At 44.9% G+C, this 20,231-nt stretch overlaps 1 protein-coding gene across 1 annotated transcript in view; it reads right to left on the bottom strand.

Moving 5' to 3' along the window:
- kdm4b (lysine (K)-specific demethylase 4B) overlaps positions 1-20,208 on the bottom strand; it is a 34,829-nt gene extending 14,621 nt beyond the window's left edge. Inside the window, exons 1-7 of the mRNA XM_056604629.1 lie at positions 19,779-20,208; positions 11,945-12,725; positions 10,848-11,023; positions 9,575-9,689; positions 8,554-8,747; positions 3,502-3,551; positions 222-325 (exon numbers count right to left, since the gene is read on the bottom strand). Coding sequence (XP_056460604.1) covers positions 222-325; positions 3,502-3,551; positions 8,554-8,747; positions 9,575-9,689; positions 10,848-11,023; positions 11,945-12,694 — 1,389 coding nt within the window. The 5' untranslated portion in view covers positions 12,695-12,725; positions 19,779-20,208. The remainder of the gene's footprint in view (positions 1-221; positions 326-3,501; positions 3,552-8,553; positions 8,748-9,574; positions 9,690-10,847; positions 11,024-11,944; positions 12,726-19,778) is intronic.
- Positions 20,209-20,231: the final 23 nt, after the last annotated feature.

The raw sequence follows: 20,231 nt of genomic DNA, 5'->3' as shown, positions 1-20,231 counted from the left end.
GGTGGTGCTGGAAGTAGTGGATGTGGTGCTGGAGGTAGTGTTGGTGCTGGAGGTAGTGGATGTGGAGGTGGTGCTGGAGGAGATGGTGGATGTGGAGGTGGTGCTGCCGGTGGTGTTGGTGCTGGTGGTAGTGGATGTGGATGTGGTGCTGGAGATGGTGGATGTGGTCGAGGTGGCGGGAGCAAGAGAGGCGGCGTTGGTGGTGTCGAGGAGGGACTCACCCTGTCGAAGGGGATGCTGTACTTCTTGAGGATGGACGGGGAGATGAGGGTCATCTTGTGTCTCAGGAAGACGTCGCAGCCCTGGGAGCTGCCCGGGAAGAAGCCTTCAGGGAGAGACAACGGACCAACGTTACACCAAGCACCTCCGCCAAGTCCTACGGGCTAGCAAAGACGAATAGGAAGGAACGTGGGGAGCATGAGGGAGCATGGGATCGGGTTGGGGTGTTTTGACCAGCAGCTGAAAGGTAATTGGTTAAAAGCCAAATGTTTCCCTATCTGGGAGACATCTGAAAATAATTCACTTTGATAGCAGCCGTTGGATACCAGAAAATATCTCAATAAATAACGGGATATGAATCACAATGCGTGTAAAATGAAGATGACCAACAACATTGACATTAAAGAGGCGAGTAATTAAATGAGGAAATGGAGGCAGACGCCACTGTTGCAATTTTTCAAAGTTATGTTTTGACACACACACACACACACACACACACACACACACACACACACACACACACACACACACACACACACACACACACACACACACACACACACACACACACACACACACACACACACACACACACACACACACACACACAGTTAAAAGCTTCCTCGGTGTGTGCCATACGTTTCTCGTCGGCTGGGGCCAACACAGACACACCAGGGGGGCTTCACTTTAGACAACCCATAATTATGATAATCATTTCCATTTACTCACAACCCTTCCTGCTCGAGCCGTCCGAACGCCAGGTCGCCAATGGACAATGATAACCGTCACTCTAGAGTACCCTAAGAGACCATTGACGTCATTGGCCCGGAGAATGGCGTTCTCCCACGGTTCAATTGGTTGGGGCGACGTCACCGGCCCAACCTCTGCAGTTCTTTTGTTGGTGGTTCAGAGGAGGACACACGTATGAAGCACTTATACAAGAACCTAGCCGGGAAGTGATGGTTGCCATTTATTTATTTATCCTTTATTTAACCAGGCGAAGTCCCATAGAGATATTAAAATCTCTTAAAATGTCAAGGGAGCCCTGGACCTCATCTCGAGAAGAGGTCCAGAAGACACACAGAAGAGGTCCATTATCACTTGAGGGGTTTCTGTTTTCCTTCTCCTGTCCTTTATTTAGGACTTTTTAGGACTACAAATATGGCTGCTCTGGAGTCCAGCTGGTTCCATTGGTGGAGGCTTACCAACAACAGCCAAGCCCCCTGCTAAAAGGCCTTGTTGGTTTCACCTGGGGCCCATCAAGCAAGCACATGATTAATAATGGAACTTAACGAGGAACTAACAATGGTAAATAAAGATGTTTTATTTTGTAGAGTGAGGTCCTTTTAGAAAAAATAGATGTATCCATCTTTCTTTCTCTACTCGCCTCCACGGATTGGGGGGGGGGGGGGGGGGGGGGGGGCTTGGCTAGGGGCTCCATCAGAGTGCTCTCCCAGTTAAACCCAGACACAAATGACATTATAATAGCAGTCTATTTTATCATTCTACTTACACACCATTGTTCCAGTGTCTGCTCCCAGCTACAAAGGACACACACACATCCACACGCGCCTTGCCACTCTGGCTGCCTGCCTGCTTGCTGGGGCTGATAAAAGGTGAATTATGTGCAGACATCGCTGGGTTATTAATCCCCATTAAAATGCAGCTGGCTCAGCAGCCTCTCTGTGGGCTAATATTAAAGTTAGAGCCTTCAGTCTGCCCTTTGGGCTGGAAAGAAATTCTGAAAAACCCCAGACACCATCCCGCCTACACCTGTGCAGAGCCTAAACCTTTCAACCAACCCGTCCCAACCCTTGCTTATTTTCTATTAAATCACAAGGGTGCAGGATAATGTTAGGAAGCTTGACTCCCTGTCTAAAAAGGTTCTGGGTTCGAACCCGGACCCTTTAGGCTGGGGGGTGCCGAGCGGACCTTCAGTGCGGATCACACTGGGTGGTCAGGAGGTGGAACGCAGACGTTGGTACCGCAGACATTTGAACGGGTGAGAGGGTGCTTGTATAAAAGGTGAGGGTCATGGCTGCGGGGTGCTGTAGCTGCCGGCTGGAGTGGGGGATAAACAAGATTTTGCTGTGACTGAATAGCAAAAAAGGGAATAATTGTTCTTTTATGGACAGGACAGTGAAGAGACAGGCATGTAGCATAGGTCCACAGGTGGGAGTCGAACATGGCTCGTTACAAGGCGCACTGCCTACGTGGTCGGCGAGCTATCAGGCAATCTGTGTATATAGTTGAAGGCTTTAGTCATCCCCTGTTTGGGTAGACACGGTCATGGTGAAGAAGGGGACTGCATTTGACCTAAAATGGCAGTTTAATATTTTGAGCAGGCGAGAGATTCCATGTTTGGACATTTGCCATCCGTTAGGTTGTGTCTAAACACCACTTAGGGAACATGACTGGCTACAAATGCTAGTTGATTTGAAATTCTCAAACTATTGGCTTGTTTACTTAAAAATAACTAAATTGATAAATTCTACCAATTAACATAGCAATTCTGTCCAGTCTCAGGGTTTATAGTTTTGACAAGATTAATGATTCCCATTCCCTTTTGACCTTTATTTACCGTTACTGTTGAACAGCCGACTTAATGCCTTATTTGTGCGATTGCTGTGCAAAGCACTATTGCTTTCAGATTCCTTATTGAGAAAATATCACAATTATTATCTTGCCACGGATCTTTTCCTTCAAGTTGGGGATCATCAATGTCTGCCTCCATCTGGTGTAGGGTGCTTACATCCAGATTTTGACATTCAGTAGAAATCGGCTGCAAATGTCTGCATATGCATGTATTGAGAAGAAGCAAGAAGGTACGAGGACAGGGGACACAGTCTGCAGTTATGCTAACATGGTAGCATGCTAGCCTGCTAACGGTCCCAGAGTTTCAAAGTACATTCATTACTCTAGAAAGTTGCAGCTTTTAAATCACCTTTAGTTCCTCCAACACTGACCTTAGTTTAGATATATATATTTCAATATAATTTCAAGTATTAAAGTCAACACAAACACACACACGATTGTGTATGCGTGTTCCTCTGATGGAGTGTCCATTTTGCTGTGTAAACTGGATTTTAAACCACACAGAGGTTACACCCTGGACAATGATCACAGAGACACGGCACAACAAGGACAAACCAGGGAGTTTTATTTAAAAACTCCAATCGAGGCGGAGAAGAGACGGGACGTGGGTGAGTGACTGAGTGAGTGAGTAAAGAGAATTTGGAGGAGGGTAGGTCATAACTGACTGCGTGTTGCAGGTAGACTCACCTTGTGCCAGCCTCTCCAATCTCTTGCCATGCTCAGGTGGGATTGCATACCTGTGGATAGGTAGGGAAAAGAGAATAGCATAAATACGCATTTCAAATGAACCCATAGACCATCTAGTAATTCATCATCAGCAATTTGAATTTAGTCATTAACAAGACAATTTCATCCAAAGCCTTTTGTATAAGTCTTCCTCTTCCAACAAATTGGGTGACAACTAGAAAAGTCGACTGTCAATGCGAGAGAAAATACATTTGGGATGTGTTTTAATAACTTGGCATGAAATCTGACATGAAAATGCTGATGCATCCGAAGGCATTTGTACTTCTCCCGGCTGCCAAACAGACGAGGTGAAACAAAAACACAAACGAACATCCTTCTTCTTCCGACCATTTAAAGTCAATATGTTGTTCCCATGTCCGTTTTAAGGGACACAACACGTTCAACCACAAATAACCCGATTGCTAGATTGGTTTACACACTGCCCAATATGGAAACCCTAGGATTTAAGTGTTTAGCCAATAAAATAAAGACTCGGGAGATTTGTCACCAACCATCACACCGGTGGTGTCCATCTGCTTTTTATAACACTCCCTAGATGCCTGAAAATCTGCTAGCATTTGTATCGATGAAGCCAGCGAAGAAGATCAATGGAATGAGACAAAACATATAGTCAGAGACATTAAACAATGGGCTAGGGAGAAAAACGATGACAAAGATTTACACAGACAGTGAGAGAAAGAGAGACAGGGAGAGATAGGGAGGTAAAAGGTTTAGGTTTGGGAAACATAACCCTCCCCCTAAACTACGGTACCGCAGCACCCCCTACAGGCAAACTCTTAAACCACACAGGATTTGCCTGAAATGTACCGTGGCAGCTCTGTGCAGCAGGAACCATTCATCACAGTGGCGATAAGGTCAACCCTGTACCGCCGTTTTCTGTCTCACTGTTGGCAAGCTGCCATAGTGAGCAGACTAGAGAACTGTGGTTAAGAGTTTAGGGATGTGAAATTGTTCATCTGACACGCGGTGGGACCACTATTGCCGTGGCATCTGTCGTTTAAGAGTTTCTTAAGAGGGAAGAAGAGCTAGGGATTTCTGTGTGGTTAAAAAATTGTAACAATACAGATAATCATTTGACTGACGAATCACTTCTGGACATGATGCAAGAAGCTTCTCTGCACCTCGTGGTGCCTAGATTCCAGACAGAGATGGGAATGGGCCGATGGTGTGTGTATGTGGTCTGAGACAAATTATTTCCCTGCCTACTCTACCTCAGGGGGCAGTAAAGCTACACTGTGCTTAAGGTTCAGAGCCTACTAAAATCAGGGGCCTGATGAGCAGCAACTCCTTACATCTCAACTACCGGTAGTTCAAAAAAGGGACTGGTCATATTTCGTTGGTACTACAGAGTACCTCTTCACGTTGTATCAATTGCCGCCAAATGACGGTACCTGAATGGCTCCAGCCTCCGAGCACATCTTGTGGCTGAGAGAGTGGGCCAGACAGAGGATAGAGCACAAGAAAGAGAGAGCGCGTTTGACTTTGTTGCTGCTGGTTCAATGGGTGCGGTAAAACAGAGAATGGGGAAGTCACGCTGTGGTTGTTTTCCCTAGAACTGGAAGCAGTCAACGCTCACTGCAATAGTTTCGTTCAAAGCTGGCCAGTAAAACATACCTTTCAGGAGACAAATCCTGTTCAGACTCAAAAGTACATGTAAAAGTCGTACCGGGTTTCATAATCTTACGTTTCATGGCCACGTAAGAGAGATAAACCCTCAGTGGTTGATGAATCTGAGGCATACACGCCTCATCAACGTCGTCAGGTAACAAATTAGCTATAGAGATAAGTTGTTGTCGGAGATGACTGAGCTTTTTTGACAGTAGCTTAGCACTTTTTGGTACATCCAAATTAACCTTACTATGAATTCAATGGTACGTGAATTGCGTACTATTCCCCCGTGGGAGGCACTGGCACTACCACCCCAAGCTCTTGGGAAGGAAGTCACATGTACTTCTCCAGGGACACAAGACCGCGTTCTCACGCTACTATGTGGACTGACAGGGTAGGGGAAGTAGGTTGGAGAGGGGACAGGGTTGGAGAGGGGAGAGGGTTGTAGAGAGGGGCATTTTTTTGTGTGGTGGCGTTTAAAATCTTCTACATAAATAAGGTAGAAATTGACACGTCTTGAGTTTTATTACAGGTTCCCAATAGTGAATTCAAGGTACCGGAACCAGTTGAAATGTGAACGGTACCCATCCACAGAGAACAGCAAAGGCAGCCTGTAGCGTGACTAGTGGAATGATAACAGCATGTGCATGTGTGTCGGACAGCCTGTGTGTGGTTATGCGTTAGACCACAGTAGCAGAATGGAATGGGTGTGACTGTTCAACCATATGAGTAAGGGTGCAACACTTTAGGTGAGTCACGGTTCGGCTTTGCTCTCCTCACAATGGCCAGAGTAACATCTGGCCTCAAAAATCGGCCTATATCAGTATATCTATATTTATATGTATAGATATATTCGTAACCTGTTTGACCTGATAACTTGTTGAAGCTCAACCAGTTTGACAAGCTCCCGCTAGTACAAGTTATGTAACTAGAGGACGGTCACAGATTTAACAGCAACTTTAAACGTATTTTGTCCACGTGTGGAAACCTTAAGGCTGCCAGACTTAAAGTGGATACGCAGATCATCTCTAAATTAGCGATTGCTTTACCCAGACTATATCTAGTCATTTAAATTTAAATTCATCATTGTGCGTGGGTAAGCATTGGCTTTGCGTCAACGTCTTTATTCATTGACTTGGGGAGTTATGGTAGCCTAGCTTCTGTTCATGTGAGGGGAAAAACACTTTTAATTACTTTCAAAAGATTTCCAATGCAAACCACCATCTTTTTGTATAGTTAGTGGCACACGTTTTGAATAAGCAACTATTCTGAACGTATGGGAAATCTTTGAAAAGTAATTAGGAGTTAATTCCCCTCACATGAACAAAAGCTAGGCTACTGTAACTCTGCAGGTGAATGGAAGTGGCTTACGGAGACAAAAATGCTAACCCAGTGAACTCCCGTTCAGTATGCAAAATGGAATTAAATTACCCCAAATTGGGGGATTTCTCTGCATATCCCTTTAATGCTGTGGGAGCTAAGGACGGCTCTCTATTCTCTCCCATTATGGTCTCAACTATCCAGCGATCAATCAGTGCAACAACATCTGAGCTTATCAATAGTCACCATTGTTTCTTGCAGTGCTTATGGTAGAGTATAGAAAAGTGATAATATACAAGTATTGTTTACAATAATGATATGGCCGTGAAACATATTTCCTGAACAGTTCATACACTCGCTGAGGGCATTCTTCCATTCATTCATCCATCCATCCATCTATTCAGTGATCAATTGATCGTGTAACCACCTATGACCGTCACACATGATCACAGAGTTACAGATATGCAACAACAGTTTATCTGAAGGTGACAAAAAAAGGAAAAACTGGAACACCACTGCTGCCTGATAACCAATCAGCAGTCAGCCCACAAATAAGGTCATTATCAAAACACACCAGCCTCTTACCAGAAATAAACCCACATGGTAATCAATCAGATAACCAGATAGGAATTAATTAAAGGTTCAAATCGTTAAATAGCATCCAGGGTCACTCCAGGTACCTCACTTGATGTTATGCCATTACTTTAGTTATTAAATTGAGTTTAGGGGAAGAAAATAGAAAATACAATTTTATAGTGAATGGGTACATGACGTTCCATGTGTATGTAGTGGCCCCTGGTGGACAACCGGAATACTGCACATAGATCACACCTTTAACCAGTTGATCTTAAAGGAGTTCCTGAACAGACACACAGGTCAGAAATACCAAACAACCCATAATGTTGTTTATGTTTTAAACTAAAACCAACTTTATAAAGAACACCAAAGTCAACCAATGAATAAACATTCAAACTAACCGCAAACCAAGCTAATCGTAAACCAAATCTAAAAATAACCACTTTTAGAAAGTTTGGTCCTCAGAGCTTGAAACTTAAGCCTCCGAGGGATGTCTGGAGTCCTAACAGCACACGGTGTGTGTGTGTGTGTGTGTGTGTGTGTGTGTGTGTGTGTGTGTGTGTGTGTGTGTGTGTGTGTGTGTGTGTGTGTGTGTGTGTGTGTGTGTGTGTGTGTGTGTGTGTGTGTGTGTGTGTGTGACAAACGGCTGCACAGAGTAAGACGAGCTGAGGTCTGCGGGGGAGAGACCCCCGGCTATTAAGCACGAGAGGCGGATATAAAACACGACACTGTTTTCTTTAGAGAATCATGAAGACGGGCGCACACGCACACACACACACACACACACACACACACACACACACACACACACACACACACACACACACACACACACACACACACACACACACACACACACACACACACACACACACACACACACACACACACACACACACACACACCCTCTGCAGGAGTATTTACTTAACCGGTTGCTACGGCAATGCCAACCCTGAGAAATGATACTCTGTGCATGCATTTAGTTCCTGTCTGCCAGCTGGCTGTGTGTGTGTGTAAAACCACCAACTGGAACTTGCAGAGATAAGAGTAGTGGTAACCAAAGAGAGCTGTGAGAAACAACCTCCAAAGAGCAGGCCGGGAACCCCTTTGTATTTTAACTGGTGAAGCAAGGCTTTACACTTGGGTCAGGGGTTGGATTCCTCGCAGGACCACCCCTGTTAAGGATGCACTGTGTAGTTTGCGATTTGGATTTTGCAGTCGCTTTCGTCCAAAGCAAGTCAACATACAACTATATTAATTGTTTTTCTGTAAAAGATGCAATTCCTACGTTTTACCAAAGAAATCCCGATCTAAAAACATGGTTTTCTGCTGCCTTTCTGATAGCCATCACTCAAGCTGCTTTTTCCGGAAACCAGGTTTTGCAGCACTGGGGATTTGTGCAAAGGCACAATTTACATGCTATGCTGATGTCTCTCAGCCCCTAATGAAATGTAGTAAAAAGCACCATGGGTTGCTTGGTGTACCCACCATGACTTGGACTGTCCGAAGTGCAGGTAGTTGATGCTGTAGAGGTCCATGTCCTCTGTGTGCCAGGCGAAGGTGGTCTTCCACATGCCAAAGTACATGTAGGGGGTGTTCACCCCCTCGATCACGATGCCACACTCCTGCTCCACCATGTCAAGCAGGGTGTTGAGATGCCCGATGTTCCACTCCTCCACACCCTAGAGGAGCAACCGACACAGAATCAGTCAGAACAATAATCCTACGTATTATTTCAAGGGGCCTTTTGTGACAGCCAAGGTCACCTTACAATTCAGAAAACAATCCAGAAAACAATCTAGAAACAGCAAGAGCTGGCATAGCCAACAGCATGATCGAAACAAAACATAAGTTGGGGGAGACACTGTTGGGAGGGGGGGGGCAAGAACAGCAGCCCAATGGGGATACGAGGGGGCACGCCCGCTGAGGTGTCCCCTCGTATCCCGTATTGGGGGGGGGGGGGGGGGGACAAAAGTTGAACTTCAGTTCACTTTATGCAAATGAGCAGGTCTTTGGACAATCCATAGTCAGTGGGTGCCAGCGGGTCCTACGGATTGGTGAGGGAGTTTAATTCCCTGGTTTTAAGCACAAAATGGTGAACCCCCACCAACAGCCACTAGAGTGAGTGCGGGGCGTCGATGCGAGTTCCCACGCTTGAGGCCCCTCGTTTGGCGGGGCCGAGCCCGGAAGAACAGCCTAGTGTGGTATTTAGGCTGTTTGACTCCCAGAAGTCACCCTGTGGGTTCACCCCCACCCAGTGCTGCAAGGGTAGGCTTCCGGGAGCAAGATGTCTTCCCAATCTCAATGTGTGATGCAAATGTGTTTCTGAAATATAATTAACTGTATATTTTTCTCTATTATTTATTGATCAAGTTGATTGATGAAGTCGATTTTTCTCCATTATACCGAGATCTTCAGAAGTTATCAGAAGACAAAAAACTCAAGAATAAACAAGGGAAGGCTTTCGCTGAGATGCAACAGTAGAACCGGTGAAAGGAGCGGTTCTTACAGGATCATAGATGGAACCGCTGACGTCTGCGCCGTATATGGGCGACACAAAGGTCAAGTTCTTCCAGTACTTCCTCTCCAGGTCGTCAAAGTCCTTGTGGCGTGGTGTGCAGTACCTAAACACACACACAGACCGTTTGTCATGCATGGATCTGTATATGGGGAGTTGTTTTGAAGTTGGAGGAGTTACATGTGGCCACTAGAGGGAGACAAAGGAACAAGTTCTAAAATTGTTGTCGCGTTTCGAAAATCTGCCCCATATGACATCACTAGTGGGCGTGTCTACCTAGATCTGTGCTGGATAGATCAGTCTACCAGCCTACCCAGTGGACTGAGGTAACCGTTGCTCATCTATCCAGCAGAGATCTAGGTGGACACGCCCACTAGTGATGTCATATGGGGCCGATTTTCGAAACGGCTTGTAAGGCTAATCACATTGACACCTGGTGGTATAATGCCGCTTTTCCACCGCACATGTAGCTCGACTCGACACGACACGACTCGACACGACTCGACACGGTAGCAGCGCGGGTCCTTTTCCACCGCAAATATTACCTCCGGGACGTGGGCGGGGTCGGCTGCGCGAAAGGGCCGTGACGTATTTTTGTACGCGACGCAAACAACACCTACGTAACCCACACATGGACAGAACCCACATAACAACAATGGAGAACATCGATGCGATGGTATTCATGTTCGTATTATTAGCTGGCATGTTGAAGAAGTGGAATATGTTGGCTGCGGCGCTGCTATGGCTACCAGCATGGTTGCCATGTCGCTCCCATGACTTCGTCACACTCTCTGGCCAATCAGTGGCCGGCCGTCTGCCGACGTCACCTTTTAGCATCGGCTCAGCCGCTTGGAACCTACAGCGAGGCGGTACTAGAAAAAGCAGCCACTTCAGGTACCAGATACCATGTTTTCGCGGTGGAAACGCAAAAAAGGCGAGCTGAGTCGAGTCGAGTCGAGCTGGTACCATGCAGTGGAAAAGCGGCATAATATGTCCCCTTTAAGGTCCCAGAATACAAACAATATCCTTTTTTAGTGACTTCAGAACGCTTATGGATATTGTTCAATACAGTTTGCAATGGCTGTGGCAGTAAATCAACTTAAAGCAACTGTGCACGTGTAATATTCTCGGCACCAATTTTGCTAAAGGACCCTATTTAAATCACTATAATAGGATATTTCCATTCAAGAGACTCAAGAGGCCATTTCCGCTGCCGCCTGCTGGTAAAGCGGTGACACTGCACCCGAGAACCACCGCCGCTCACTTGTTGCTGTTGGCCAGCTTGCGGTACTCGCTGACCGTCATGGACTTCTTCTGGATGTTGTACTGGGTGAAGAGGCCCGACTGGCCCGTCACCACCTGCATGATGGGGGCGGGGATCACCATGTCCTCGATGGTGTCGTAACACTTGCGTGGCTTCCAGCCCTCAGGTGGGATCACCTGAGAGAGAGAGGGAGGGAGGGAGGGAGGGAGGGAGGGAGGGAGGGAGGGAGGGGAGAGAGGACAAAGGAGAGATGATTAGCATTTTGAGTATTTGCATTAGATATGTGGCTTCAAAGAAAGACAGCAAAAGGTTTATGTGGTGTAGTGGTTGTACCCATGTTATTCTGTAGTAGTAGTAGCAGCAGTCGTCGTACCCCACTACACATTATAGTGTGGGTTGTTGTGCCCATAGTGTTTGTTGTTATTGCAGTAGAACAACAACAACAAGTGTGGCAGTGGAACAACATCAAAGTTGTGTTGTGTTAGAGCAGGTGTCTTCTAACCACATTCCTTCAAGAGGAAGTGATAATAAACCTGGCCAGTGGCCAACAACCTTTACTATAGTATTTTGCCTCCAGAAATGTCTATCATCCTATTAAATTAAAACCCTCTCGAGGAAGGACAATTACTCTTGTGTAGCAACTGACAGCAACCAGCTACTGTTCAGTGATTTCACCACCCGAGATCACGCTGTGTCAGTCACCACGTGATCAGGGGATTCATAGATACTGTATGTATACAGTATCTATGAATCCCCTGATCACGTCTATTAACTATTCACTATTAATTATTCACCAAATAACTGGGGTATACACCAGTTAATTGGTGAATTATTAGACGGTTCGTTAAACTAATGGACAAGGGTACAATAGAGCATTGGGTCCCAAACCCATAATTTACATATGCAAACGTATCATACGCGAAGGATCAAAAATAGATAAACCATCTGCAGTGGTAGTGCAGGTGCTCAACCAGGGTGGGAGAAGTGGTGTGTTTACACCTCTGTGGCGTTACTTAACCAACAGGTTGAAGAACTACAAAAGAGGACACAGCTCCTACGCACGACAGGCTTTGGGGGGGGGGGGGGGGGGACTCTACCTTAGCCAGGCCGGCGCGATGGGCTCCCTGGGTCTCCATGTACGCAACGTATTTCCTGAAGTCCTTGAACTCCTCCATGGTGGGTCGAAAGGTCATGATCTTGCAGCTGGGGTTCTGAGCGCTGGCGGGCGGCTGCGGCGGAAGCGGGGGCAGCAGCTCGGGGACGGGACCCGGTTCGCCGACCGAATTCGAGTCGGTGGACTGGGTCGACGTGGAGACGGGAGCGGCCTCGGGAGGGGACGCCAGGTCGGGGGGGGCATCTGTCGTGGTCTCTAGCCCGGCTGGGACCTCTTCCTGGGCTGGGAGGAGGAGCGCTGAACGGGGGGGGGCCGTAGAAGCTTGAGTGGGTTGGAGCACGTCAGGAGACTGCAGAGACACCATCGGCGTGTCACTGAGTGTTTCCGTCAGAGTATCCATTGGGGGATCCAGGGGGGTAGCCCTTGGTCCCATTGGTAGATCTATGGGTGTTGCCATGGGATTCATTGGTGGCTCAAGAGCTGTGGTAGTGGGTTCTGTTGGAGGATCTCTGGGCCTTGCCAGAGGATCGATTGATGGATTCGTGGGTGTGGCCAGGGGGCTCGTTGGTGCAAGTCCGGCCGTGGTAGTGGATACTGGTAGTGGATCTATGGGCATGGCTACAGCCTTGGTTGATGGATCTATGGGTTTGGTCTTGGTGGACTCCATCGGCACATCCATTGGTGGGTCCGCAGGCGTATCCATGGGAACATCTGGTGGCGAGTCTTTGGCCATAAAAGGAGTCCTGTATAGGCAGCTGTGAAGCCTGAAGAAAGGGGAAATATTCTTTAGTATAAAAGTCGTATGTATAATAAAAACACATCAAAGTGAAAAGGCACAGCTTTTGGTTGTTTGACGGATGGATGCCATCAAACATTGTCTGTTTTTGTGCTTCAGTATCTAAGGTTTAGCATGAATACTGAAAGGAGTGGCAACCCAGCCTTGGTCCTCGTATCGTGCTGTATCATAGCCAAATAGAGTCATAGTGAGAATAACAAAAGGTGGAGTTTAAAACCTGACCAACCCTTATTAAAAAAAGGTCTTGTCATTTTCTTTGTCAATTCAAATCGACAAATAATTTAGTCAATGAAATGACTAAAAAAATAATTGTCCAAAATGGATAACTAACCTTAAAACCAAGAGCCACCATATATTGCACCATATATAGCTTGTGTGACAACTACATTTATCTTAATGTGCCGATTTCTGAAACATACTTTGCGCAGCAAGAGAGCCGACTTAAGGTTTCATGGATTGGCTCTCTAGTATAGAATATTTGTAGACATTACTAAAAATGCAACGTTCCATTCATTCATTATCATTCAAACACGGCTATTGCTGACCCGATTAGGAGAGCTTGGTCTAGATCCTGCCCATATTGTTGGGCAGGATGAAGTAGGCTAGGCAGGTATGATTCCATTGCGCTGAATTTTGACGGGGGAGGGGGGGGGGGGGGGGATATAGGACGTACAGGCTATTATGACACGGCTCTTCTCACAACAACGCCAGCCCATCACAACAACGCCAGCTTCTTCGGTTGCTAAGCGACGTCAACGTCTTTGGCTAACTATTTCTCTGCTAATCAACACTACGTATGGTAACAAATAAATTGTAAAAAGACACCTTGTGAAGTTAGGCTATTTTTTCGTTTGGCAAGTAGCCGCTCATAATCGAAAATAAGCCCCTTCAGGTCGAAGCACCTCCGTTTCGCGTCGGTGTCCGGTTCGCCCTGACTGGGCTTATTTTCCCCAATAATGACCGGCATTCCATTATCCCACTTAACGTCAATATTACTCTGCATGTGGAAGGGAAAATAGCTTTATTTGTAATTACAATATTATGAGGCTCCAAAGATATTTGAGTTTACTGCTTTCATGGGAGCCAGACCTCTCTCTATGGGAGCTCAGCTCCCACTGGCTCCCACCTAACTCGAACCCTGGCTATAGGTCTGTCTACACTGCCGAGCCGGTTCGGTCGCAGCTTATTGGCACGCCCGGCGATTTCACCTTCTTATCTCAAGTTTCCTGTGTAAAACCGAGGGGGTCAAATCCCCCGTTTGTCACGACGCGGGGTTTCTTGGAGTCTCTGACCTCTTTAGAATAATTTGTATTATTGCATACTCCCGAATGTAATGCAATAATGAGTTCACTCTATAGTAGGCTAACGATGCTCTTAGCGTCCTACGAGTACCCTGGAGCACTCGTTAGCTACGAGCGTTTTTACGACGTTCGTTACCAACGATGCTTTCGGGAAACGGTGTGAAAACTGTACGATGCTCGTACGACGCACTTCAAGATCCACTTAGGCTAACGATGCTTTCGGGAAACTGGGCCCAGACTATTGATCTTCTACAACAATCAACATAGCCTTAAATTATGCTGATGGAGCTCAGCTTTCCCCTGCACAGTTGGAAAGAGGGCATAGGAAATAGGAACATAGGAAAAGGTTTTGGAATATACTCCAGGACAGTGTGATAATGATGACAATGGAAGTTGAGAGGGGAAATGCAAAGAAGATCTTTAGAAGATGCAAAGTTAAGACGATGGAGCCAGCAGTCTTTCATGAAAATCGTTCATGCTGATTGATAATTTTATGAAATGTTTAATCCAAGCAAAAGAGGATTACTTTGGACATACAAGTAGAACACCTCTAAAATGTTGAAAACAAAAATAGACCTCTTAACTGACTGACAAATATGGTATTTGATTGAAACATTCCTGGCACAACCACAAGCAACATGCCAATGACTAAAATAATCGGCAGTTGGTAGTGAGCCAAATTCAGAATTCGACATAACCAGACACAAAAACCTATATCATAGATAAATTTGCGTTTTCTTTGGTAAGCCTGCAAGGGAGATTAATTAAACTGAACCGATGACTGATTAGTTTAGGAACATGGCATTAATAAGGTGCAAGTAGGCGTCAGGCATCTTGCTCGCTGATGCCTAAAGACATTGAGGATCTAACCCTTTACCTTTTTGCTGGGAGTCAAAGACATTAACCGATGCAATATGCAGAGTCATGAAAGCATCACTTAAAAAGGTCAACACTAGGTTGGGTATATGATGAGTGTGGTTGATGACACTTTTCCCAATTGGACCCAGACATTGCCGCAGAGCATGCCAACTGAAGTAGTTGTAATGCAAAACTGACCTGAAAAACAGGATGAACCTGAGTAAAACACCTGGGTACACCTCACTCAAAACTGTGGAATTCAAGCCTGCAGCCAGCGCCTAATAACTTAAACCCTCCGTGATTGATGTAAACAAGGAAAAGATATCAGGTAGTCAATGAGCAAGTTGGATAAGTTGTTGTCCGAGATAACTTGACTATTCTCACTGTCTTGATTGACGTTAGCTTAGCATTTTGGGTATTTCTCGGCACCGTATTATAGGGCTGAACGATCTATCGTTTTCGACCGAAATCGCGATCTCAAGCATTACGATTTTGGGATCGTCAAAGCTATGTTTTTTTAATTTATTTTTTTTATTTTACAAAAGTGCAATTATTTTGATGCTGATGAGCCATTGAAGCAAGTTTACTTAAGAAAGAGGGCTCCCTTTTTATTTGACTTTTTTGGTTGTTGTTTCTTAGGTACTTGAAACAGTCTTGCATTTGAAATCTGTTGCCAGCAGTTTTCATTACCTTAATGGAATTCATTGGTTATATTAATTTATACTGAAACTTGATTTAAAGAAAATAAATCGTGGTTGAAATCGAAACCACAATCTCTACCAGAAAAATCGCAATTTCAATTTTTTCTTAAAATCGTTCAGCCCTACCGTATTACCTGAATTGCATACTATATAATGGGCAATATTGCAGTATGAGAGGGCATATAACCTTCTTGAAGTTTTGGTAAAACAATAAATTGTAATGCTACTGTTAAGTGAAATGAACAGAGCATTAATCAATGTCATGTTTTAGAGTGAATATCACCTATGCATTATCAATTTGTGGATCACAATAGGGTAATAGCACAATATCTGATTATTTGGTACCTAGGTAAGGATTTGATGGCAATAAAGCGAATTTGAGCAAAGATAATGTGATAAACAGGTAAATATATCTTAGGAACCCACTGTTAAATGTTGACATTTGACCGCCGTGTTGACCTGCCAGGGCGAATGGAATTCAATCACACCAAGCATACTAAATCTGAGCCCCCTAGTGGCTTGAATCTGCAGTTGCAATAGCATGTGGAGCGGGTGGAATAGTGCGGCGCGAACGACTTTGCTCACACGATTTCCCGTGATTCTACTTATGCAAACGATGCAAGCAAAAATGTGTCATTCCCTCGAGTTGAAATATCGGAACTTTCCCGCGAATTTCGCTGGATGCTGAATCGCTCGTGCGAGAAAGGTTTGCGGTTTGCATGAGCAACCTCGCCAGAGTTACAAGAAAAGAATAGTTGCTTCGCTTATGGTGTGTACGCAACTTTAAAAAGGGAGGTCTGGGATCCAATTGGTTGGATACTTAAAAAAACTGCTGTCTCTGGTTGGTTTCTCATGGTGCCCAGATGCTGCATTCACCCCAAAAGACACATTTGTCGCCGGAGAAATCATAATCTGTCGCTGTGCAAGTTTTGTCAGGCGAATTTGTCATGCCACATCTTTTGCTCCCCAACGGTGCTTCATGCGAATTCATTCTCAACCAGGGCCGAGATAACCGCCATTGCATGTCTTTACCTGTTGAGGAAGAGGGAGAGACATCGGAGAACCTGACGTATTCTATTCATATTAATGTAATGACCATGGAAGAGGCAGTGAATCAAGTATTGATTAGACAGTGATTTATTAGATACCTAATAAACCGTTGGAACACACAAGAACATAACCATAGCAACGCCGGTAAACAAACCCCGCGAAGCCCAATCCCTAAGAGAGCTCCCCGCGCTACGGCCATCCGGAGGCGCACAGAGCTTTTGGCCATGATATTATATATACAATTATATTATATCATATATATATATAGCTCCGGGAGTCGCAAACGGCAACAAACATTCTCCTCCATGCTGCGGTTCACCCCGGACTGCACTGCAGGGAACGGTTGACCGCTGATTGGCTGGTTACGCACGTCACTCAGTGGCCACGCTGTTGAACGCTGATTGGCTGTCATCACCCGAATGTCGCGGCAAAGTTGAAATAGTTCCATTCGAGGGAAAGTGTCGCCCTGCAAATCCCCGTGAACGCGCTCGGCCTTGCAGGGCAAAAGTGCGCTGCAAAAATCTTGTTGCAGGTTTTCCCTAGCGAAAAGTTCGCTTGATTAGCGTCTCTACGTTGACTACTTGACTTCGTATGGAATCGTGTCGCCCCTTCTCGTTTGGTGTGAACGCACATAGGAAGATTAGGGGACAACTTATTTAGAGATCTTTTTTTAAATTCAGTCCTAATCATACCCTTCAAATAAGAATTTTAACCCAGTTTACACAAGATGACTCACAGCTATGAAACGTTTTTGCTTAGCTTTCCTTTAGCGTGACCAGAGTAGGACGAGCATCATAAGATGTGCAATTTGGTGGATCTTTTTGATATAACGTTTCTAACAATACAGTGAGTTCATGAATTTCTTAGCATGGAGAAACCTAACCCTTGCAGTGTGAATAACATGCTTTACCAGTTGAGTTAGAAAGCACCAGTACAGTGAAACCTTTGGAAGGACAAAAATAGAAGTGCATAATGTTGGATGACCAATATAGTCCCAGTCCAGATGTGAAATTGGAAGAGATAACCCATTGGAGAAATGTGGGGGACAACAGCTGAATTCGTTTTATTTAATGGATAGTCTGTTCTACTCACTATAAAAATGCCCTTAAAACTGAAGGAATATATGGAATGTATTCATATTTGTTCTGCGTGTTTTAAAGAGGACCTATTATGATTTTCGACTTTTATGACCTATAAACGTTGTTATAATGATTGATAGTCATGTTTAACCATACACAAAAAACTATGTAGATTTGCGGGAAACTCTTCCTCTTATCTGGGCGCTATCAGCCTTCTCTGTCAAAGCTCCGTTTCGTCCTTCTCTGCCCCCTCGCCCCCCTCCTGCCAACCCAACTCCGTTGTGATTGGTTACCTTCCTTGGAGCACGGGCAGATTTGAGCAGGCAAGTGAATCGCAATCGTTGTCCCGAGTGTTTAGCGCTCTGCACAGCCACCCCAGACTGTCAGCAGGGAATACGTCGAAATGCATGTACGTCATTATTTGACACTTTAGTATGATTAAACATGACTATCAATCATTATAACAACGTTTATAGGTCATAAAAGTCGAAAAAGCATAATAGGTCCCCTTTAAGGATCTACTGTCCAACATGAAGATGTAAACAAATCCAACGTGGCCGTCGCGTGCTCATTGCTGCCCTCTTATGGTCGGAATTTCCAATTTGAATTGTTGGAACTTTTACCAGATAAAAACTTGGCTACATGCAATTAGCAAGTTGATTTGCAATGTGTTGTTAAGGTTACTTACTTAGAATTACTTTTTCACTGTCGTGCTGAATGAATCATAGGGAGGGAAGTGTAGAGGAAAAAGAGTGAGTATAAAGTAAAAAGGCTTGCGTGATCATGGCTAGAAAGAAGTCACCTCAGGTCACGGTGCTTAGACATGGTGCTACCGTGCTATGCACAGAGTACAGGATTTTGAATTGCATACGCTCCCTTATCACCTCAACATACAGACATCAATCCAACAAACAGATGTTCACATCAACATATTACCACACATATGCTCCCAATTAACTCGTTATTGCAAAGGTGAGCACTGCGTATTATATCATTCATAAAAGCGAAGATGTGAAAAGCATTAACATTTGTTTTTCGTACACTTGGGACACAATTCACAACTGAACACCAAGACCGATTGGGGAACATGGATTGTGGGAACTGCAATAACAAGCTTGCCTATTCGCCTAAAAGTTAGATTACTAGAGTATAACTTCTCATTTCATAGGGATATGTAGTTTTAAACCCAATTTAGAAATATTGCAATCTACATAGCGTGACATCGTGCTGATTGGCAGAATTAAACTTCAACCTGTTTTTAATCAAGTATGAAAACTGGGTATTGTACAACATTGCATCATTACGGTGATATGTATATATTGTCACAAATTGTAGTACAAGACGGAACAGCTCATTGACATTGAATTATGCAGATGCAAAGATCTTTGGCCATTCGTGCAGCAGACATGACAACTCGGTAAAACTGGGTTCTACATTTCTTGCACTACTATGCATAATGTGTCATCCAAAATAAGGACGGGTCTAGGCAACCAAAAGCGGCCTGCACGCAGCTTCCCCCTAACTTATCCAACGGGAAAAGGTATTTTAGGGTTTTTAAAGATATAACCCAACAAACACGCGCTTATCGTGTCACCAACGCGTTAAACCACCCAAATGTGTTGCATTTGATAGTGTGGTGGTTTACTCGTGCATCCCCGTCCCTGGGCTTAAAGGGTCTGAACGCCGCACAGTGGCAGTGCTGCCATCTAAGAGCACCGCTGTGCACAGCAGTCAGTAAGCAGCGATTTCATGCTATAATGCAGTCGATTTCCTTTGTAGGGGTATGTGTTTGTACGCATACGACCCGTACGAATGTTGTCTCCACAAAACGCCCGGTATATTTGACGTTTAGGCCTTGAAGCCACACATCTCATGGTTTAAAAGGCAGGCTAACTTTAGCCACTTAGCTAGCTGAACCTATATCTGCAATGATAAAGTCAACAAAACATCGCGACGACGGTTTCGTTTACCAAGCAAAAACACAGATACAACGGATAGCAAAACTGATTGTCAATGCACCGGGTTACGTTACCTCCTGCTGTTATATCCGTGTTTTCTGCGTAAACCCAATCAGAATGCTTTCGTTTTGTTAAAATGTACTAAGATCGATTATCTTTTAGCATTGCTAGCTACTGCCTCCGTCAGGATCACGCCACGCCCTCTTAAGAAATACAACTTCGCCATTGGCTCAAGGGTAAGGGTGACGTTATTCGCCGAGGTGATTCCAGAGAAGTCGACGGAACGTTTTGTTGATTGCCCACTGGATGAACCAGTATCAAAGACACCATGCTCGCCTACACGTCGTGCACGTAAACCTTTCATTTTGGAGCTTACCCTCGTTTTTAATTGGAGAATAACTATTTAGATTAACCGCTGGGGCGGTATCCGAATTACCTCGGACAAAATAGTTATTGTATTACCAAAACTACATGGTATTAATTGCTTTTTAAAAGGGATCCAATACCTGCAGATTAATGAACACAAT

Source organism: Gadus chalcogrammus, chromosome 12 (genome assembly GCF_026213295.1).
Source record: "Gadus chalcogrammus isolate NIFS_2021 chromosome 12, NIFS_Gcha_1.0, whole genome shotgun sequence".
Classification (NCBI taxonomy): Eukaryota; Metazoa; Chordata; class Actinopteri; order Gadiformes; family Gadidae; genus Gadus; species Gadus chalcogrammus.
The sequence above is the reverse complement of the archived record's forward strand: the minus strand, read 5'-3'. Positions and strand labels throughout refer to the sequence as shown.